The sequence below is a fragment of the Raphanus sativus genome, chromosome 4 (assembly GCF_000801105.2).
Source record: "Raphanus sativus cultivar WK10039 chromosome 4, ASM80110v3, whole genome shotgun sequence".
Taxonomy (NCBI): domain Eukaryota; kingdom Viridiplantae; phylum Streptophyta; class Magnoliopsida; order Brassicales; family Brassicaceae; genus Raphanus; species Raphanus sativus.
In genome coordinates, this window is record NC_079514.1 from 32977965 (window position 1) to 33000252 (window position 22288).

The 22288-nt window shown below is 33.9% G+C and overlaps 2 protein-coding genes and 3 pseudogenes across 2 annotated transcripts; 2 read left to right on the forward strand and 3 right to left on the reverse strand.

The window, feature by feature from the left end:
• Positions 1–753: 753 nt before the first annotated feature.
• Positions 754–4478, forward strand: LOC108855268 (uncharacterized). The gene is made up of 4 exons (XM_018629039.2): positions 754–1298; positions 1376–1436; positions 1518–1662; positions 4048–4478. Exons 1-4 carry the CDS (start codon positions 1094–1096, stop codon positions 4300–4302), a joined length of 666 nt encoding a protein of 221 aa, XP_018484541.1. The 5' UTR covers positions 754–1093; the 3' UTR covers positions 4303–4478.
• On the reverse strand, positions 4424–6816 carry LOC108855267 (inositol-3-phosphate synthase). The gene is made up of 7 exons (XM_018629038.2): positions 6579–6816; positions 6439–6507; positions 5878–6261; positions 5459–5801; positions 5181–5357; positions 4902–5090; positions 4424–4832 (listed from the first exon to the last, which is right to left on the reverse strand). The coding sequence occupies exons 1-7, from the start codon at positions 6764–6766 to the stop codon at positions 4650–4652; spliced, it is 1533 nt and encodes a 510-aa protein (XP_018484540.1). The 5' UTR covers positions 6767–6816; the 3' UTR covers positions 4424–4649.
• A 5302-nt stretch (positions 6817–12118) lies between these two features.
• Positions 12119–13548, reverse strand: LOC108850763 (polyadenylate-binding protein RBP47B-like; annotated as a pseudogene).
• Positions 13549–14837: 1289 nt separating this feature from the next.
• LOC108850764 (receptor-like protein 39) lies at positions 14838–16758 on the forward strand (annotated as a pseudogene).
• Positions 16759–18990: 2232 nt separating this feature from the next.
• Positions 18991–19811, reverse strand: LOC108854919 (putative vesicle-associated membrane protein 726; annotated as a pseudogene).
• Positions 19812–22288: the final 2477 nt, after the last annotated feature.

The following is a 22288-nucleotide window of genomic DNA, read 5'->3' on the forward strand; positions in this document are numbered from 1 at the left end:
AATATAGTAAAACTAATATAAATGTAAAATTTCAAAATGTTAATTAATATATAGACATTAAAATCAAATATTTTCTTATTTTAGGAAATATATCTTCAAATAGAAAATCAAAATAAGAAATTTTTTTGTAGATTAATAACTCTATAAATTAATAAAATATCAAAGTCTCAACATTACTAATTTATAGAGTTTTTACTGTATATATCATTAACATTCTTTCCTAATCTATTGCATAATTAATCTCACTATCTCTCGAACTCACTCACACTAGAATAAATTACTCTTTCATTTGGTCCGACACCAACCACTTTATCTTGAACAAAAATTTTAAAAACTAAGAACATTCATAAGATCGATAAATCCAAATACAAACACATAAACACTTCCAAAAAGTATATTTTAAACAAAAATACATCAAATCCCGCCCGTAGGACGGGTCTACCCTAGTAAATATATAAAACAATATAAGAGATTAAGCATTTAAAAACTAAAATTTGAAAGTCATTTAAGAAGAAAAACAGTTTCTATTGGTAAAGGAAAAGGAAAAGGAAAAAGAAAAAGGAGGAGACAAACATGTGGAAGAAGAGAAATAAAGAGATGATAATTTTACCTTTAACTCAATTTCATTAAAGATAGAAAATTACTTTTGTAAGAGACAAGACCATCTAAATTACAACATAGGTCTCATGAGATTAATTTTTGTCTTTAGTGTCTATATCAGATAACGGCCAATAAATAGAGCCGAGGAAAATGAAGGAGACCATGACGAAAAGGGAGATGATATTTTGTAATTTTCATTCCATTTTTTTCTGTTTGTTTAGTTAATTTAGCGAGGAGAAAAATGTTTCATTCGACTTTGTCTAGGAACAGAGCGTTTCCAGTAAACCAAAGTAGGAACTAAACACCACCAGAATTGATTATGCCTAGAAGAATGAATCTCATTCCTTACTTCCTCCACAAACATTGTCACCAAAGGTCTTTAAACGTGTTTTGAAAGAAAAAGAACAAATAGAATAGTTTGACAGGGATATTTAAGCATTTGGGGGAAGCATGAGGGGCAGACAAACTCTCTTCATTGTTTGTGTCTTTCATAATGGCTATTGCGTCTAACTTGGTACTATCCCTGAGCTCTGACTCACTGAGTCATCATGATAATCAGCCTAGAATCCCTCTCATTCTTTCCTCAAGATCTCATTCTGTTACTCTCCTACACAACAAGCGACCAAGTTCCCTTGCGCTTCGTTGTTCAAACAATAGCGATAATGTCTCATCCGAGAAAGATACCCCCATCGAACTCAGTAAGAAAATTTCTGATGTCTGTGTGACATTTCAATCCTCCCTAACTAGCTCAACTCGTCTCTTCTTTAATCTCCAGAGTTTTCAGCATTTCCAACGGTTATGGACATTAACAAGATCAAAGAGATATTGCCTCACAGGTACACTTTTCTGGCAGTTGATGAGTTTTCTTCTTTAAGTTTTTATTTATTTTTATTTTCTTGTTTCTTTGATCTCGTTAGGTTTCCGTTTCTGCTGGTGGATAGAGTGATAGAGTACACGCCTGGTGTTTCAGCTGTAGCTATTAAGAATGTCACAATCAATGACAGTTTCTTCCCTGGTCATTTCCCTGATCGACCCACCATGCCTGGTGTTCTCATGATTGAGGTATAACAAACTTCAAAGTTTTTTTTTTTAAATCAGTTAACTACAAACTTCGAATCTCATTTTGAAGACTTTAAGCTCATTTTGCTAAAAGTTATATTCAGAGGTCATAATAACTGGATTGGATAGATCAAATTCGATATTGAGCAAGAACTCTATAAATTAATATTTGATAAATTAATAAATATCAAAATTTGACACAAATCAATAAAATAATAAAATAGTATTTTTTAGAATTTTTTTTTGTAAATATATGGTCTCATTAATATTATAAATTAATAACCTATCTGTATATACATTTTATATAAATACAAACCAACCACTATATTGTTAGTTTTTCTAACTATTATATTGTTAGTTTTATATTCAAAAGTATCTTTATATTTTCTTAACATTTAATATATTTTAACTAGGTGATTTTCCCGTACTCATGCACGGATATAAATACTTATAAAGTAAATATATTATAATAATTTATTTACATTATTATAATTTATTAATTTTAATTTTTTTAACTATTTTTTTTATATTATAATCAATATGCATGGTTTATTTTATGTTACATTATTTTATTTTAATTAGATGTATAATTGGATATATATAATATCTCGATTGTTTGGTTATTATTTGGATATATCATATAACATTTACCGTTTCAATTCAACTAAGATATTTTTGTTATACAAACTAAAATTTTGATTATTTTTTAAAAAAAAATTTCATGTAGTTTGATTCTTATCTTAGATTTATATATATATATATATATATATATTTAAGAAGATTATGTAATTTAATGTATATGTTGTTTTGATAATTAAATAGTAAAAATAAACTGAAAGTGTCGATCAATTCAAAGTTACATAAATAAATATAACAATGATACTTAATTGCAATAGTTGGTTAATATATTTATAAAATTATTTGAGAATTTCATATTTATTTAGTAATATGTTGAGTCGTTCTATAATTTAAAATCTGGGCTCCCCCAGCGTCCGGTGACCGAGGCGTACTCCGGCCGATAATGTAGGCTGATACGGACACTCGCCGCTAGTCTGGATCCACTTCGGTGGATGCCAGGATACACCGGGTTATTCAAAAAAAAAAAAAAAAAATCACTATAAGTGAAAATATATTATTTTTTGTTTATTGTTTGACTTTTTGTAAAAAAATTGGATTGGTTTAATTACTCATTTATTGGCATTTCGAGTTACATATGAATCAAATTCAAGTATAACTATTTCTAATCTATTTCAACCAAATCATATTAATTATATTCATTGCATTTGTTTGATTTTCATCTTAGTTGTGTATATATATTTATAATTTTCTAGTTGTAAATAGCCCCAAGAAAATGTTAATTTTATATGACTTAGTAATTTAATATATGTTAATTTTCAAAAATAAAATTATCAAAATAAAGTAATTATATGTACAAAATTTCATAAAAACATAAATGATACATTGTAAAAAGAAAGATTAATTATTTACTATCATATCAAGATTATTTTCTAAACTTTCCCTTTTCATAAAATCACATTATATTTAAAAATATTTTCGTTTTAAGTTTTATAAATATTCACCTTATCATATATGTTATTTGAAGATTATAAAAGGGAACATAAAAAGAAGATTACATTAAATTTTGTTCACTAAAGATATCTTAATATCATTATTTATGTTATTTAAATTATTTTTTAATAATTTGAGATATAGATTGATTTAGATAAAATGCTTCATACTTTTAAAATATATATTATGTTGTTTAAGGTTATATTTTAAAAGGGGAATTTGTTTCTTTCATTTAAAATCAAGATTATTTTGTAAAATTTCCTTATTATGAATTACACTATATATTTTCGTTTTTAAAATTTAAAACTTTTTTTTATATAAGTTCTTTGAAAAAAGTAAAAGGAAACCCTAAATAAAAAAAATAAAAAATAAGATAAATAAATATTTAATAATAATTAGATATATTTGATTCATTAAGGGTATCATTGTAATCAACCACCGGGAGAGTTAACTTGAGCGCGACACGTATGAAACTGACTTCTCAAATAATATTATAGAGATAAGATTTAGTATAATTATGTCTAAAACATATTTAAATTCTATGAAAGATATCTTATATACACCAAATAATATAATAAAACTAATAAAAATATAGAATTTCAAAATGTTTATTAATGTGTATACACTAAAATCAAATATATATTTTTAGTTTAGGAAAAATATATAGTACAGATCTATAAAATATCAAAATCTTAACATTAGTAATTTATGGAGTTTTTAGTGTATGAGCTGTGCTTTTCTAGATGAAAGATGGTATTTCTCGGTTGAGGTGAGTATAACTCGTACTTCACTAGAAAGTTGAGGCTGTGTGTGTCGCAGGCAATGGCCCAAGTGGGAGGCATAGTATTGCTGCCGGAAGTAGGAGGATCTAAAGATAACTTCTTCGTTGGCGGTGTTGATAAAGTGAAATTCCGCAAACCAGTCATTGCAGGAGACACACTGGTCATGAGGATGACTATTCTCAACTTCCAGAAACGCTTCGGGCTTGCTAAGATGGAAGGTAAAGCTTATGTGGGTGGCTCGCTGGTCTGTGAAGGCGAGTTCACGATAGTCTCTTCTGAAAGTTCGCCATGATCTCACACACCCATTCCCCATTACTGGTCTTAACTCAGACACAGCTATATGCGTTTTCTTCTTATGCTTCTGATGTGATTCTCTTGGAGTTCTGTGTTCTGTATTTAATGTCTCTGAGTGATAAATAAAAATAGAGAAAGTTTGATATATAACACAAGGAGGCATAAACATAGTTACTCTTTAAGTCTATTACACATTTGATCCAAAAGCTTAGCTAACCTTCCCAGATCATTATCACACAAATTACCCATAACCATCTCCATCTTCTCCCACACTTCACATAAGCAAAGACAATGGAGCATTCATAAAAAGTCTCATATCCTAAAACTCTTCGTCCTCCCTGACCTTCACTTGTACTCCAAGATCATGTTGTTCTCTGGCGCAAGCCCAACGCAGGCCCTAAGAATGTTCTCCAGCATAGCCCTCTGCTTCGACAGAGCGTTTACCACCGGTGTCCCAGGCGGTACTAGAGGTGCCTTTGTGAGGTAACTGAGTATTGTTGCTACTGGGTGGAAAGAGTGGAACTTCCCCTGAAAATATAAATGATTCAAACATGAAAAAACAAGATCATAGAGAAACTCAAGTAGCAGAACACAAACCTCCCCTTCGGCTTTGAATTGGATTCTGGTGCTGAGTTCGGCGAGAAGAACAAGATCCAAGATGATTGGAGCAGCCAAAAGAGAATCCTCACAGGTGTTATGCATAACAATCGTATTCTTCCCTCCCATGAATATCTCAGAGGTGTACTCATCCATGGCTCTCTTACTATCCGCAACATATGGTACATACTACAACACACAACAACAATAGATCTTTGAAACGTGTCTAAAAAAAATGAAAGAAGAACTAATGACTCTGGACTCTTAAAAAAAACTAACCTTGATGACAACGACGTGGTCAGGATGTTCACCAGGCTCAAAGAGGATGCCATTACTAGCCACCATGTCATCAACAACATTACTCTTTGAAATCTCCTTAGATCTGAAAGTCTGCGGCGCTGAGAGGTTCATCCCGTCGTTGTTTCCCAAGTGATTATAGCTCACAATCGAAGTAGGCTGCCACAAACAAACAAAAAAAAGATTAGTCACAAGCTTACTTCACTAACAAGAAAGAACCAAAATACGTTACTTGATAAAGAAGCTTTCTTTTTTTTTACCTTGATACCAGCTCCAACAAGAAAATCTACCAAAACAGATTTCATCTTAGTCTGACCACTCTTGAAGTCATCCCCACCAATCAAGCAGTTCCTCGATACCGCAAGCTCTATAAGCCCCGGGACAAAAGTATTCTGAGGACTCCCGTTGATGAAAGGGATGCCTTCAAGAACGCAAGCGATAGCATAAAGCGTAGAAGGCGAGATCTCAGACTCGTTCTTCTCAACAGAAGCCAATAGATTCTCCATCGTGTCATTAAGCCCTACAACCACATCGCTGTAACGCTCCGTGTTGGCTGTCCATAACACAACTACATTATCCACTTTGTTCTTCTCCTTAAACTCCCTAATAAGATTGCAATTAATTACACAAAACCAACCAACAAATCTATATAAGTCTTGACATGTTGTTGTTAATTTACCTCATGTCCTTGATGATGTGATCAACTTGTTCTTTCTTCGTACCTTTGATCACGCTATTAGCACGTGACCCTTGATTCGCAGCGATGAAGTCAGGGTCGTAGACACCAGGGAGCGGGACCATGCGCTCCATGTAAGGTCTGAGCTGTTTCTGGAGATCAATGTCGAGGACTCTGGCTCTAGCCATAGCGTCAGCTAAGTTCATGTCGCTTATGTCCCAACCACCAAACACAACCTCGTCAGGATTCACCATCGGGAGAAGACTCTTGAAAGGAGCGTAGATCTCTTCGCCGTTGTAAGACCCGACCCGAATTGAAGACGCTTGAGTGAGCGAGCCAAAGTAGTTCGCTTGTTGCACTCCGTCTTTAGTCGCCCACGAGATCCCTCTGCAAACAAAACTTGACATCTCAGACAAAAGAAAAAAAAATAGTAAACCATTCTCCTGAGAGAGAATTTGAAAGCCCCAGGTGGCCACGCGTCGTGAAAATCAGGTGTGGTGGGGATTCGAACTCGAGTCCTTCAGACAAAAGAAGCTAATCAGAACAAGAAAGACAAAAACTCACTCTTTGTTAGCGATCACACCAGCGGTTAGAGTTGATCCGTTGTTTCCTCCCCAACCAACAAGCATAACCCTAATTAATCAATAAAAAATGTGATCCCAGGTTATTGCGTAACACGAGTTAGAGATTCAAACTTGATTTACCCTAGTTTGGGGACACGGGTGTCTGTTTTGAAATCGTATTTGACGGTTTTGGGCTTGACGATCCATTGGTAAGAACCGTTACGGTTCTCGTGGACAACCTCTGTGGTTTCGTAACCGTACACGGAATGGATCTCATTCTCTGTGTACTTCACGTTCGGGCTCTCTACCTTAAAGCTCTCGATGAACATCTCCGCTCTCTCTCTTTTTATCCTGAAGCTCTGTGTTTGGTTTTGTGATCTTGAATCGACGAAGAAGAGCGAGGATATATAGAGAAGACGCAGAGGAGGAGACACGTGGCGGAATGTTTGTGATGGTTTAGTGAGTGAGCCCACTACTCTAAGCCCAAGAGAGCCTGATAGCAGTTAAACCACACGTGTTTGCTTGGTTCACACGCGTGGATGAAGCTAGAATGTGAGAGACACGTTAGAAGCTGAGTCTATCTATATATACGTGAAGACAAGTCTTGTTTGCTGTGTTGCTTTCTTTGTTTTTGTTAATCTGTGAAGACACTCGAAGGCCCCCGTGGGAAGAGGAAGCGAGAAAGACGAGAGAAGCGGTTAAAACGGTAGTGTTTAGCCACCGAGAGACGAGTGTATGCCACGCGCAGTCTGTTATGTGGAACTGGTCTTGTTGGATCTACACGTGGCGAATGATGTGGTGTCACGTCGAAAGAGCGCGTCAGACAGTTAACGTCTCCGTTAACTGTAAAGTAGACCGTTTGTGGAGTCTAGAGGGTCCCAAGGAAATTCTATTGGCTACATGTGTGTGAAGTGTCGGGACTCATGGAGTTGGAATATACTCCTTGTTGTGTTAACTTTTTGTTTGTTTGTTTTTCTTGAGAAATTTTTTTTTTTGTTTAGGAGAATTCTAGAAAATGTGTAGTTTTTTTTTCAGCTATCAACACAAATCATAATTGAATGCATATTCTGAGCACAGTGTGGAAGCTTGTCTGGCCATTATATTTTCGTTTTCAAGATACTAGAACCAATCTCCGCGCTACGTGCGGATAAGTGTTTGTTTAAATGCCGATTATGACAGAATTGTATTCAAAAATAAAAAATGCTGATCACCACGGAATTGTCATATCTCAAATATAAAAACCAAAGTTTTATAAAGTCTTAATTTTTTAAACATCGTCTAACAAAGAGAAGTCGCGATGAAATCGGTTGTAAGAAATGACCTGCAATAGATAATTAGTAAGTTAGTAACGTGAATGAAATTACATAGAATACAAAGATTTTATATATAAGAAGTTATCTTCTGTAGCATAGGGTTGTAAGAAGCGGGTGTTTTTTTTCAAGAGAATGCATTTCCCACTATTGGGTTGTTGAACTTCTTAAATTTGCCACGAAGTTTTATTTATAAGGATTTTTTTTATAACAAAAGATGGTGGTTGGACATTTATTTACTGAATTGGATGTACTTTTGTGGAGAAGAAGACCTTTGAAGATATATTTGTAAACAACGTTCTTCACTCTTAGATGGTGAGAGTCTTCGTCTTTTATGATCGTTAATCCCGCTTTGCTTATGACACATGATAAAGCCACATAAAGTTGACCATGAGAGAACACGGGTTTAGAGAGATATAAAACGACTTCCTTCAAACTTATTTGAAATAAGAGTATGGAATCTGGATATTTACTCCAATAATGAAAACTAATTAATACAATAAAATATATTTAATTTTTTTATATTTATCATTTTTATTTGAATTTGAATTTTTGTATTTTAAATTATATTAAACTAATTATTGAATTTGAATATTTTTATATTTTCAGTTTAAAGTAAGTATTTGAAAATAATTCATTGGTATTAATGGATAATTTAGTTATATAATTATCATAAATATACCATGATGAATATTTGTCAAACATGTTCTATTATATGTAACACAACTAACTAACAAAATATGAAGAATTGAGTTTGAGGTTATAGAATTATGTATAAAACTTAAATTATTTTAGTTTAAAAGATCGGAATCTCATCTTGAATAAATTCAAAAAAGGATAATTACTCCAATAACATACTTCAAATTTTAAACTCCCTCTTCAAAAAAAATACTTAATAAATCTTTTTCGTGTAGTAGTTGGAAACTAACACTTGAAGATCGATCTAGAATAATATTTTAATATGTCTAATGATAAAATATAAATTATAATAAACAAATTTCCAATTTTATAATATTAGATGAATTAAATCATAAAAATCTGAAATATATTTTTAACATAATTTTTTATTTATTATTTATTATTTTGACATTATAAAATATTGCTTTAGTTTTATTTGTATACTATTTTGTTAATAATTTAGTTTTTCAGTAATTTTAAAATTATCAAGAATATAATATATTTTAAAAAAATTATTTAAATATATCCAAATATAATGTCTCATTTTATATGTGTTTGTGTTGAGCATATTTAATTTGTAGTTTGTATATTTAATAACACCTTGTTGTGTTCCGTCTATGGTTTTTAATAAATGTGTTTGTCATTTCATTTTTATAGCTACGAACATGATTTTTTAGTGATCAGTGATAATGTAATTTTAACATTTTATGTATTATATTTTATTGTATATTTCTATTTAGATTTTCCGATCTACCTGCTGTCATATATTTTAGAATCATTTTAGTACGGTAATAGGTTTTAAGATGTAAATAAAACTGTGACATAATGTTTATTATTATTTTAAAATAGAATTGTTTATATTGTAACTAAAATTAATTATTATATTTCAAGTATTTCAATTCATCCACTGTTATTGTCATAACTGTCAAAAACGGTACTTAAAAGATACATAAGTCATTTATACTCTTGAAACTCAACTATTTATTGATCTTTTATATCTGTATTGTGCTATCTTCTATTGTTATGTTTTCGAATGCGAATTTTGAATAATTTTTAAGAAGCATAGAGAGATGATCGGTAGTGTAAAGACTAAAGAGTAAAGCTCCTTCAACAAGTTCTATAGAAGAAGAGTTGGTCCTAAACGTTTACCTGAAGCAAGCTTCACACACAATGTATAATGGCTCATAACCAAATATACTCATAGGTCTAACATTTTACCGGACCCAAAAAACCAAACTAGAACGGATCCGAAAATACAGGTTCAGATTCGAGTTTATGCTAAAATATTTATTGGATCTTTTTTTATTGGGATCCACAAGTCTCGGTTTGGATCTACGTCCTACAAGAGACCCAATCAGGTATTCGAAATACTCAAAAATTATTATATATTAGGTAAATTTGGATGATTGTGTGTATTTTAGATATTTCAGATATTTTTTTTAATTTCGGATTCAGGTTTTTAGGTATAATTTCAGGTTTCGGGTAAATTTTAGATTTCCAAAAAATATAATTTGGGTGTTCGGGTAAAATTTGAGATACCTTTCGAGTTTTCGGATCTGATTTTGTGTAAGTTTCAGATATATTTTCTCCAGGTATTTTTAGGATTTGCAGGTACTTTTTGAGTTTTCAAATTCAGTTTGGATATGTCAGGTTTTTTTCGGGTCCTATATACCCAAATCAACCCGAATCCGAAATAAAACTGAAATTACGAGTGTTTTACATATATTAGAATTATATACTTGAACCGACAAGAGTTCGACAAGCTCCTGGCCGAGCAGACCTGAAAAACTATAGATATCTATATGGATCTAAATTTTTAGGAACCGAAAGATGCGGACCCAGTAAGACTTGATCCGAGGACTGGATGCCTAGGCCTAATCTGAATAGATAAATATGATTACAAAAAATAGATTTATAATTATAAAGAAACGAGTATATGCCGGCCAACTTTAAATTACTATTATTTCTACAGTAAATCAAATAGGTTTTGATTAAGATTTATACACATATATGACTACAAAAAAATATGATTAAGAAAAAAACACAAGTACTACAATTAAATATCTAGAAAAAGTTAAACAAAAAATATACATGTCCTTTTGAAAGGGCGGGTCAGAATCTAGATTCTGAAGACCCGAATGTTCTCAAATATTTAAAAAAATAGTTTCATTTAAAATAAAAAATCATATAAACTTTTTAAAATACACAAAAACATATTTTATCAATACATAACGGGTCTATGACAAAAAAAATAGTTTAAAAATATTAAACTTTTTCTTTAAATTAAAATACTAAAAATTAAAATCACTGTGAAATAATTCACAAGTTTAACAGCAGGTTAATAAACAAAAATCATAAAGTACGAATCAGAATTATTTGAAGTCTTCAAATTTTTTGTCATATTTAAAATAACAAAAATTATACATACAATAATTTTAGATAAATTTCATAAAATTCTTAACAAAATATAATTTATCAAGTATAAAAATATTCACGACATAAAATTAATATTTTCAACAAAAATATACCCGCCCTCTGAAGGGCGGGTCAGAATCTAGTTTATACTCTTGAAACTCAACTATTTATTGATCTTTTATATCTGTATTGTGCTATCTTCTATTGTTATGTTTTCGAATGCGAATTTTGAATAATTTTTAAGAAGCATAGAGAGATGATAGGTATGTAAAGACTAAAGAGTAAAGCTCCTTCAACAGGTTCTATAGAAGAAGAGTTGGTCCTAAACGTTTACCTGAAGCAAGCTTCACACGCAATGTATAATGGCTCATAACCAAATATACTCATAGCCAAAACACCAAAGAGCTCATAGCCAAATAAATATATAGAAAATATAAAAACAATCTTGTTGCTCTTTGAGCTTTTGCTACATCAAATTTACTCTGAAAAGTTTTACTTTGCTTAACTTCACAGATCACTTTGATGATATGAAGTTCTCTTTTGATTCAGATTGAGTTTGCCTTTTGTGGGGCACAATTATATTTCAATTGATTATCATCTGACTCGACTAAAATTAAAACACGTTTGAGCTCCTAAAATGTTAACATCATAGTTTACAAAAGATTTGCATATTATATAGAGTTCAAAAGTCACACCAGATGAACAGAGCATTCATTGATCAGTTGGCTAATCAGGTTGATTCCACAGGCATTAATCAACGCAAATTTGACTGATAAATTTCCTGAAAGAGTTCAATGTTAACATGAGAATTTGTACGCAATGTTAAATATTTAAGACTTAAAATAAATAACATGAAAGATTTTATGTAACTTCTTAAAATATTAGTATATTGTAAAATCAATTTATTTTTGGTCAAGTCAGATACTCATCAGAACTGACTTTGTAACCATAAATGAGGCTATATATCTAATCTTGCCTTATTTAGAAACATACATGTCATTTGGTATATTATTTTCCTTGTTAAATTTTGAACGCGGCTATTTCTTGTGCAGCAGAAAACATATTATCTAGTATTTAGTCGACACATGAGGGAAAAGATTAAGAAAAGCGAATAAACATAGTATAAGGTACATACTATACTCAAAAACTCATTCAAAAAAAAAAAACCAAACTTCTCAAATCATAAAGTAGAACACAACATAAAGTTCTTTTTAACCAAATAAACCTATAAGTGCTTGTGACATCAAAAGCAAATTCAAAAGCTTGAAGCTTAAAAGTTCAAGACGTTGGCTGCTCTTTTGACTTTGAAACACAAGAAACCTTGATAACCTTGTACCTAACTTCAGGAATATCTCCCACAGCATGATCCCCCTACGACCAAATCCAGAAACATATACCACGTCATGCAAACATTAACAAAAGATGATTCAAAATGTGACAAAACTAATTCGTGTTTAATAAGTTGGTTACAAAGAGCTTTTGATTCAACTTACATTTGCCTCAATGAGGTTAAAACAACCATCTTGGGGACCAAAGCAGTAACCTTCTCTCCGTTCTTGATAGGTTGTACAGATTCCTCTGCATATTCAAACACAGAGACTCGCTCATCAACACCACTGTCCACACTTAAATTAAACAGATAAAGAAGCCAATTCATATATAGCTCTTACATTTGCAGACGGACAGTTTCTTTTAAATATTAGAGAAACCTCTATTAACATAGTTTGACCCTATCAAAATACTTGTTTTTATTCTGCTTGTAAAAAATATTTACCTGCTTATTCGGTGTTCTTCCCCAAGAGAGCCTGACAGTGTTCTTCTGATGACTCTTCTGTTCAAACTCTGGATGGCATCATCAGCACTCTTCCTGTCACGACCAAAGGCAGCAAGGTCGCTTTGAGATTACTCATTAGGTTTTGGCTCAGTCTTATGACTGATAAGCCCACACTTCTAGATAGAAAACCGCACCTGTTATCAAACTGGACGAATCCACAACCTTTGCCTACTGGGATCTTCACTGAAACAACCTCGCCAAATTGTGTAAAAGATTGTCTGAGGTCTTCTTCAGTAACATCGGGGTCAAGACGCCAACAAATATCTACAATAGAATAAGAGGAAATGAAACAGAGCTTGAATAATGTAAACAGCGTAAAAGGCTATGGCAACTCACTGTTGAGTTGTTTGAATCGTCATCAGACTGAGAGCCATGCCTGGAAACCATTTGCTCCATGTCCACCAGTCACTATCACAGCTACTCCAACCAAAACATAAACCTTTGTTAAATGTTATCAAGAAGCATTATATGTCTAGAAGAAGATATGTGTCAGTGTCACCTTGTGAAGAATGTTGTTGCTGCTTATCAACAGCTCTTTTAGGAGTCGCAACACCAACTCTCATTTGCCTATTGGAACACAAAGCTCCATTCATCTCAGTCAAAGCCCCTGATCTCTCACTCTCATCACCGAACCTAACAAACCCATAACCTTTAGACCGGCCAGTGTTTGAATTGATCACAACCTGGCGCTTTTGACAGAGGGATGTTTTTCAAGAAACAACTATTGCAATACAGTATCAGTCACATCCGGAGACAAATATCCAACGAATATGGACAGCTCCGGACCATTCTCTACTGCTCTATTCTCGCCAGTGCTAAAAGACGCCCAGTTTAAAAAGATTTCTTGAACACGGCGGATCAACACAGGTGAGTGACATCACAAGTAAGAACCTGAATGATGATGATTCCGCGGTGAAGGAGCAGAGTAGAGTCGATTGATCGATTTTTGGGTGAGAATAGGAATCGTCGAAGAACACAGAGAAGCAAAAAAGAAGTGTTACGTCTGTGGGAGAGACAGTTTAAGTCTTAGGGTTTCTGGAATTTGGGTTTAATGGGCCTCAAAGAAAAAGCAAAACAGATTTAAAAAATAAAGCCTACATCATTTTGTAACGTGGCAAAATGAAATATTCTGATAGGTGGATTTAATTAAACGACGTGGACAGTCCCATAGAGCTTCGTATTGCCCTTTTAGTAGTGTAATAGAGATTTGATGACAAAACTGTAAAAAAAATCTTTGCATCGTAAAAATTTCTTAATGTATGTAGTAAAAACCCGGTTATTTTGTCACCGTTAATATCATCTTTATTAATTGAAAATAGTGTTGGTTATGTGTATTTGGTCTAAATAGATATGTCTGGATGTATATCACTCGATGGATGTAATTTCGTGGATATGTTTGTTTGGATGCCGTTTCTGTGGATGTCTTGTGGTGAATGCCTTCTGCATATATATGCAGTTGGGAAAAAGAGAAATTTGTTTGTTTAAGCCTTTAAGAGTTTAGAAAGTCACTATATACACTCTCTAAATCTAATTTTTTGTCTCCTAACACTCACCTAACACCAAGAACAAGATTAATTAGAGAGAAAGAGAGGCAAAAAGCAATAAAAAGCTTCAAGATTGAAAGGTATAATCACAAGGAAAAGCACAAAGGAATTTGGTCAAGAATCAATGGTTGTTCTTCTTCCATAAATTGTGGATTTCTTTTTCTCTGTACACAGGATCAGTAAGTTTAAGTCTTTAGTTTATTGTTGTGATGTTTCTAGGTGAATAAAAAAGCACAGTGGTTGTTGTGTAAGAAACTCTTGTAAACACTTGATACTGGTGAATCATTGAGAGTGTCGTCCTTTCCCTAGATATACCGCAAGAGAACTAGATTAAAAATCTTGTGTCTTTAAACAAATTCAAACAAAATTAAGTGTACTAAAGTTGATTAGTCAAGTGAGATAAACCGGTTAATTGGTTAAAAGAATTCTCAACAAATAGTATATTATACTATTTCCTATTTCTGTAATATAAAGTGTTTTATGCATTTTATCATCGAAATCAATGTTTTATATTCTACTTATGTATAGCTATGCATATAGTTTACATAGTAAATACCAAATTAAGGTGTCAAATCCTTTATAAATTGATATCAAATTCTTATAAAAATTCTAGTGTGCTATGTGCAGGTAAGTTTTAATCATCTGGAATCGAAATATTCTTTAAATTTAGAAGAAAAAAAATAATTTATCAAACTCATCTAGAACTGATTCTTTTTTTTTTGTCAACATCTAGAACTGATTCACTTACGTGACACTGTATCTCTTTCTGTTTTCTTTTTTATTTCAAATTTATTTATTACTATATTTCTTGTTTTGTGTCTTACATGTAGATAAAATTATATTTGGCGAACTTAAGAAGAATTATGTTTGGCAAACTTAATGTATGTTGAACAGTCCTTTGTAGACGAATGTGTTGTAAGAGAAGTAGAGAACTATGTATGTGTCGTAAAATCTTTATTTATTTTTTTGTAAAACCGTTTGATCATAGTTTCTTGTTACTCCTTGATGTTTCTGGTAACATTATATCTCCGGACAGTCTAGATATAAAGTCAGACATCCCAACCAACTTGGAGAATTTGTTGTTACAAGGCTGCGACATCAGCGAGTTCCCAAATATCTTAAAGAACCTTGAGAAGTTGGAGTTTTGAGCATTGTCTGACAATAGAATCAAAGGAAAAATACCGGAGTGGTTATGGAACCTTCCTCGTCTTACCTCAGTGTTTGTTCCAAATAATTCTTTTGATGGTTTTGAAGGTCCACTGGACGTTTTGGTAAACTCATCGTTGAAGAAATTATATATCGATCAAAACTGTTTTCAAGGAGCAATTCCTGTTCTACCACTGTCCATCAACGACTTCTCTGCATCACTGAACAGATTCACAGGGAGCATTCCACATTCAATTTGCAGTTATAGGTCTATGATGCATTTGAGACTAGATTACAACAACCTCACAGGTCCATTTCTTCAATGCTTGACTCACAACTTGACGATTGTGAATCTCCGGAAGAACAACTTGGAAGAAAGTATTCCTGACGCCTTTTATATCGGTTCTTCTCTACGATCACTTGATGTTGGACACAATCGATTAACCGGGAAATTTCCAAGGTCTCTTCAAAATTGCTCATATCTAGAGGCTCTAGTTGCCGACCACAACATGATTGAAGACAAGTTTCCTTTCTGGCTCAAGGCATTACCAAATTTGCAAATCCTTATCCTCAGTTCAAACAAATTTTATGGCTCCATATCTCCTCCTGATCAAGGTCCTCTCGGGTTTCCAGAGCTGCGTATATTTGAGATATCTGATAATAAGTTTACTGGAAGCTTGCCACCAACATACTTTGTGAACTGGAAAGCATCGATGAACAAAGATGATGTTCACTATATGGAATACGATAAAGATAGCTCTGGGAGTGTGAGATATAGCATTTTAGAGTCTATAGATTTGCGATACAAAGGTCTATCGATGGAGCAAAAGATGGTCCTTACCTCGTACGCCACCATTAATTTTTTGGGAACAGAAATTGAAGGACAGATTCCTTAATCAATTGGTCTCTTGAAAGCACTGATTGCACTCAATTTATCAAACAACGGCTTCACCGGCCATATTCCTCTGTCTTTATCCAATCTGAGCAATCTCGAGTCACTAGATCTATCAAGCAACCAACTCTCAGGGACAATTCCTAGTAGACTCAGTAGTATCTCGTTTTTGGAGTACATAAATGTGTCTCACAACCAGCTCAAGGGTGAAATACCACAAGGAACACAGATTACGGGGCAAGCTAAGTCATCTTTTGAAGGGAATGCAGGGCTTTGTGGTCTTCTTCTCCAGGAAACTTGCTTTGGGACTTATGCACCACACACACAACAACCTAAGCAAGAAGATGAAGAAAAAGAAGAAGATGTGCTGAACTGGAAATCTGTAGCTATTGGGTATGGACCTGGAGTGTTACTTGGATTTGCAATAGCACAAATCATTGCTTCATACAAACCGGAGTGGCTCGCCAAGATAATTGGTCCAAGCAAGCGCAGAAACCGTTAGGAATGTTTTCAGTTTGAGTAAGATCCTTTAATGTATGTCAAGTGGTTGATGTGATTCATCTTGTATGAAGCATCTCTTTATGTTTGTTGTTGATTATCTGATGCTTTGTTTCTATTTTTTTTCTATAAAGTAAGAAGGGTGAATGTTTTATAGTCAATTTCATGTGCATCGCTCTCTTTTTTTTGTTCTACTGAGTAAACTGGCAGAAGCAAAGAAGATGGTGAAAGGTGGTCATATTGGAGTTTAGTGATATTCAAATACTAGATCGATTACACTCCGATAAGAAGATGCCAAGAAACTGTTGAGACCTAAATGGGATATAGAGACAACTAATATATCTTTTTTTTTGGTCGAAGAGACAACCAATATATCAAATGGACGTTTTGTGTAGAAAGCTTTGTGATTGGGTCACTTATTAATTTGGAGCTGGTTGTGAAAGATTTCTGCCTTTATGTTTCAAGATACTACAAAAATATTGATCGTATATGGAAGCTACTCTTTCTAGAGGAAGAAACCTGATTCTGTATACGTAAACGAAGCAGAGGATGAGGAAAAGCAGAGATCACAACATGTTAATTTTTCAAGGCTACAAAAATGCAAGCGGTAGGAAGTTTTCTGAATTTAGAAATTATGCCCTCAACACTAGGAAAAAAATGCCATTATCGTTGAAAAATGAAAGTTAAGAAAAAAAAAAATTCATCACTTCATTGATAAAAGAAGAAGAAGCAGAAGTGCTTAACTGGAAAGCTGTGGTTATTGGGTATGGAGTTGGACTGTTTCTTGGATTGAGAATAGCACACGTCATTGCTTCATACAAACCTGAGTGGCTCGTCAAGATAGTTGGTCAGAATAAGCGTTTAAACCGTTAGAACTGTGTCAGTTTGAGTGTAATCTCTCAATGTGTCTAGTGCTTAAGTAATCACGTATAGAAGTATTTCCTTATCTTCGATATTGCTTGTCTTTAACGTTTCTACTTGTTAACCACCACATAATCAAATACAAGTTTCCTTTTTGGCTCAAGGCCTTACTAAATTTGCATGTCTTTCTGTTCAAACAAATTCTATGGCTCTATATATCCTCCTTGTCAGGGTACTTTGGGGTTTCCTAAGATGTAGATACTTGAGATATCTGATAATGAGTATGATGGAAGCTTGCCATCAACTTATTTTATAAGTTGGAACGCATCATCACTCACAATGAATGACTATGGGGGTTTATATATGAATTACACTAACAGTGTCTACACTCCAATATGATTTATGTATGTGGATACTAGAGATAATTTTCATTATAAAGGTATATCTATGGAGCAAACATGGGTCTTTACTTTCTACGCTGCCAACAGATTCCTGAAACCATTGAAGGCAAACTAGGCACTAGTGGTTACATTCTTGTAGAACAAAATTTTCACAGGCCAGATTCCTTTGTCTTTCCGCCAAGCTTAAGAAGCTGGAGTCACTAGAGCTATCAAGCAACAAACTGACAAGGGCTATTTCTCAAGTATTGTTCCAGTCTGAGTTTGATATTTCCGTGTCTGTCAAGTAGTTGGGGTCTTGTACTAAAGCATTACCATATGATCAGTTATATCTTAATAGAAATACATTTTTTATAATTTCGTCTTCTATCAAATAAGTAGAGTGAATTTTCTATCACCATGAGTGCAAAGATCTAATATAATGTTTTCCCCCTAATGTGAAAATTTAGAATACAAAAGCCCAACATTCAAAAAAAAAACGTCATTACCATGGCACAAAGTCCTAGCCTATATATAAGCAAACCGAAACAGCTTAAATCTCTTTCCAAACATTCACACAACCCAAAGCACTGCTCCCTCCGTTTCGAATTATTTGTCGTTCTAAAGGAATTTTTTTGTTTAAAAATAAGTGTCGTTTTCGGTTTTCAATGCAAAATTTATTGATAATATTCTCTATTTTATTTTTCTATTGGTTGATATATGGTTAGGTGTATTGGTAATAGTGTTTTTATTTTGGAAATATGTAAAATTAAATGTTTTCTTAATCTGTGTGTATAAGGTTAGAACGACAAGTAATATAAAACGGATGGAGTATTTCTCAGTACTGACTCATCATATTGCTTTTCCCTAACAAACTTAAAAAAAAACTATAAAAGACACTGCAAAAACAAAAAGATCAAAATAGAAGGGCAAATACCAGGAGGAGTAAGGTTAGTATAACAATAAGGGGCTTATAATCTCTCAAACTGATCTTCTTTTCAAGTACACTTGAAGCCAGGACAAACCGAGATGATGATGATGAGAATCAAGGCAATGATGATACCTGCGACTATGAGCTTAATCTTCATGTTCTCCCACCACATCTTTCTTCTTATTTTCGTTCCTTGTGTTCTGAAATCTTGTGCCTGTTGATATTCAAATGGCAAATATAAATCTAATGCCTTGTTATGTGTTTATATGATACACATGAGTTTTTCTTTGATTAGTTCAAGCATGAATTAATACTGCTGAAAAAGAAGGTTATTAAAAAACTAAGACACATATCAGTGGAAGGAAGCACTAACATGTGAACGAAGGTCCTCAGTTTTGTCCACTAGAAGTTCAATTTTCTCACCGCGGTCAAGGACCTGAAAATAAATAAATTACACAAAGCTGAGTCAGTTAAACAGGAGTGGGTCACTTTTACCTTAGTGAGCATAGAAAATTCAAGTCAGTTATGACATAGATAATACTATTCTGACCTTCTCAATGTTCTCCATCATAACCCCTTTCAACCTTAGCAAGTTTGTTAATCTCCTCAGGATGATCCACACAGTACTGCATATGCTCCTTCAGTTTAGACCTTTGGTACAACCAAACAAGTTTTAAAAAAATATCCAGAGAGACTAAAAAGGAAGTTTAAGTTTTTTTGTTCATTCAGACGGTAGAGGCTTAAGTACCCAAACTCTTTGTTCAAGCTGTTGGGTTTAGCAGTGGTGGCCTTCCCACCACCATATCTCTTGCTGAAATCTTCTTTAACTCGCTCCAAGAAGGCCATTGGAATCTGCCTCCCAACAGCTTCAACAGCAACAACACAATACGCTACACATACACAATTCTTTTTGTCAGATCTATTTTGATCATATAGCACCTAGTACAAATACAGAGGCCGAGCAAGAGACCGCATACAATTGATCTTCGTTAAGGATCCTATTAACCTATACCTGATTCTTAACATCATCAACATGAAGCAAACAACGAGCCCATATCACAAAAAAGCCAAACATAAAATATCCACCGAATAAGAACAACAACAGAAAGAGAGATTAAGAGAGATCCAAAACCAAGAGATGGAGCAATAAGTTAAAAGATGCAAATGAAAGCTAACTTCATCGGCAAGAAACCTTAATATGCAGAAACACACAAAAAGACCTAAACAGAAGCAGAATAATGCCATAAATATACACACCAATGTCACTGGTTCAAACAATAGCCAAACAGATCCACTGTAATCGATTGCAATACCAATACAAAGACACATCCAACAGCTTCAACAGCAACAACACAAGATTGTATCTATCATTTTTGGCTTCCGATATATTCACTTTAAAGTCTGATTAGATTCGGCTATCTTTGTTTTTGCTTTCATTTCCTCACCTTATGCATGTTCTTATTGCTTTCTGATCTAACTCCGGAAACCTCCAAATGTTGGATTGATGTGTAGATCTCTTTGTGTTATCGGTTAATGCTTTGATTTTCTATCTTCTGAGAATAAATACTTGCTCTTGTAGAATGAACATGGTGGAGCGAAGTTTCTCGATTGCTAGAATCATCAAGTGATTCAGACCGATTGGTATGGAACATGTAGATTTTAGAGTCTCTTCGCTGTATCTAGATGGTGCACCAATCAGTGATCGGTTCCAGTCGCTGCGGTTGTACTGTTCCAAGGATTTCGATAATAGATCAAATCATGAAAATGTACTAGCGGTTTTTTCGAACTGAGGATCCTGGAGGGTGATGGCTTCCAATGCCTGGAATCACCGGCTAAGATCCATGAGATGTTCTTCCGTGGCGATTCGGAGAAACTGCGTTTCGCTTTCAACGTCGATTATCCATAAAGCTAGCTGACACGCGGCGGTTGGCCTGATTTTTATCCTAATCTCTTTCCTCTGTTGTGTTTTTCTTTTTGGCTTAAATATTGTAACAGGACAGGTTATACATTTTTTCGGACGTCGTTTTTTCTCCAAATCGGAAGCCTTTCTCATCTTAGACACCTCATTGTTTTGTTGGAAAGTAATGATCATACTCAGATAAGAAGAAGCCAAGAAACTGCTGAGACCTGATGGGATATAGAGACAACTAATTATATCAAAGGGCCGTTTTGTATAGAAAGGTTTGTGATTGGGTCACTTACAGGAGTGAGAAGCAGTGGCTATATAGGCTATGCTCTTGGAGATGCAGTACCACAAGTCATTGCTTCATAGACATTTAGTATTTGAATGTTTATTCATTACATGGTGGCGTTGTAATGAAGCAAATTTCCAGTGTTTTTTTCTCTTATATATTTAATTCTGATTTATCTATACATATCTATTCATTGTGCCTCCAAGTTTTCGAGGGTAAAGCCTGTCTCAGTTACACCAAAAGAACCCTGATTCTGTATACGAAAACGAAGCAGAGGAGTGAGGAAAAGCAGAGGATCACAACATGTTAAGTTTTCAAGACTACAAAAGTCCAACCAACAGGGAGTTTTTCTGAATTCAGAAATGTCCTTAACACTAAAAAAACAAAAAGAGAAGCCTTTATAGTTGATGAATGAAAGCGAAGTAAAAACAAATTCATCGCTTCGTTGATTAAAAAAAAGTCAACTAGGCTTGACACAAAGAAGGGCTAAAAGCAGAGGATTATAACATATCTCAAAAATGAAGGAGCATTTGTACTCTACCTGTAAGAAGAGATCTTTCTTATTATTCACTAAGGACATTACATGAGTATTTATATGTACAAGAGAGGAGAGCTAGGTTTAGCTAAATACAGAAGCTTCCTAAAGTGTACAAAAGAGTTAATAAGACAATGAATGGGAGAATATTGAGTATCCTTAACATGCCCCCTCAAGATGGAGATGGAGAAACCACTCCAATCTTGTCTCGAAGATAATGAAACTGAGCTCGGTTCAGGGGCTTTGTTAATGCATCAGCAAGTTGGTCCTTAGTGTTGATGTGAGCAACGCGCAGCATACCACGTTGTATCTGGCCTCTGATGAAGTGATAGTCCAGGGCTACATGCTTCATTCTTGTGTGGAAGAAAGGGTTTGCACAGAGAAAAGTGGCACCAAGATTGTCACAATAAACGACTGGAGGGGCTGGTAATGTGATGCCGAGTTCTGTAAGTATGTTGCAGATCCAGCGTATTTCTGCAGAAGCATTGGCAACTGATCTATACTCAGCCTCTGTAGAGGAGCGAGCCACACCAGTTTGCTTTTTAGCCGACCAGGATATTGGTGTTTTGCCTAAGTAGATGACATATGCGTTGGTGGAAACATAGTCGTCTGAATCACCGGCCCAATCCGCGTCCGAG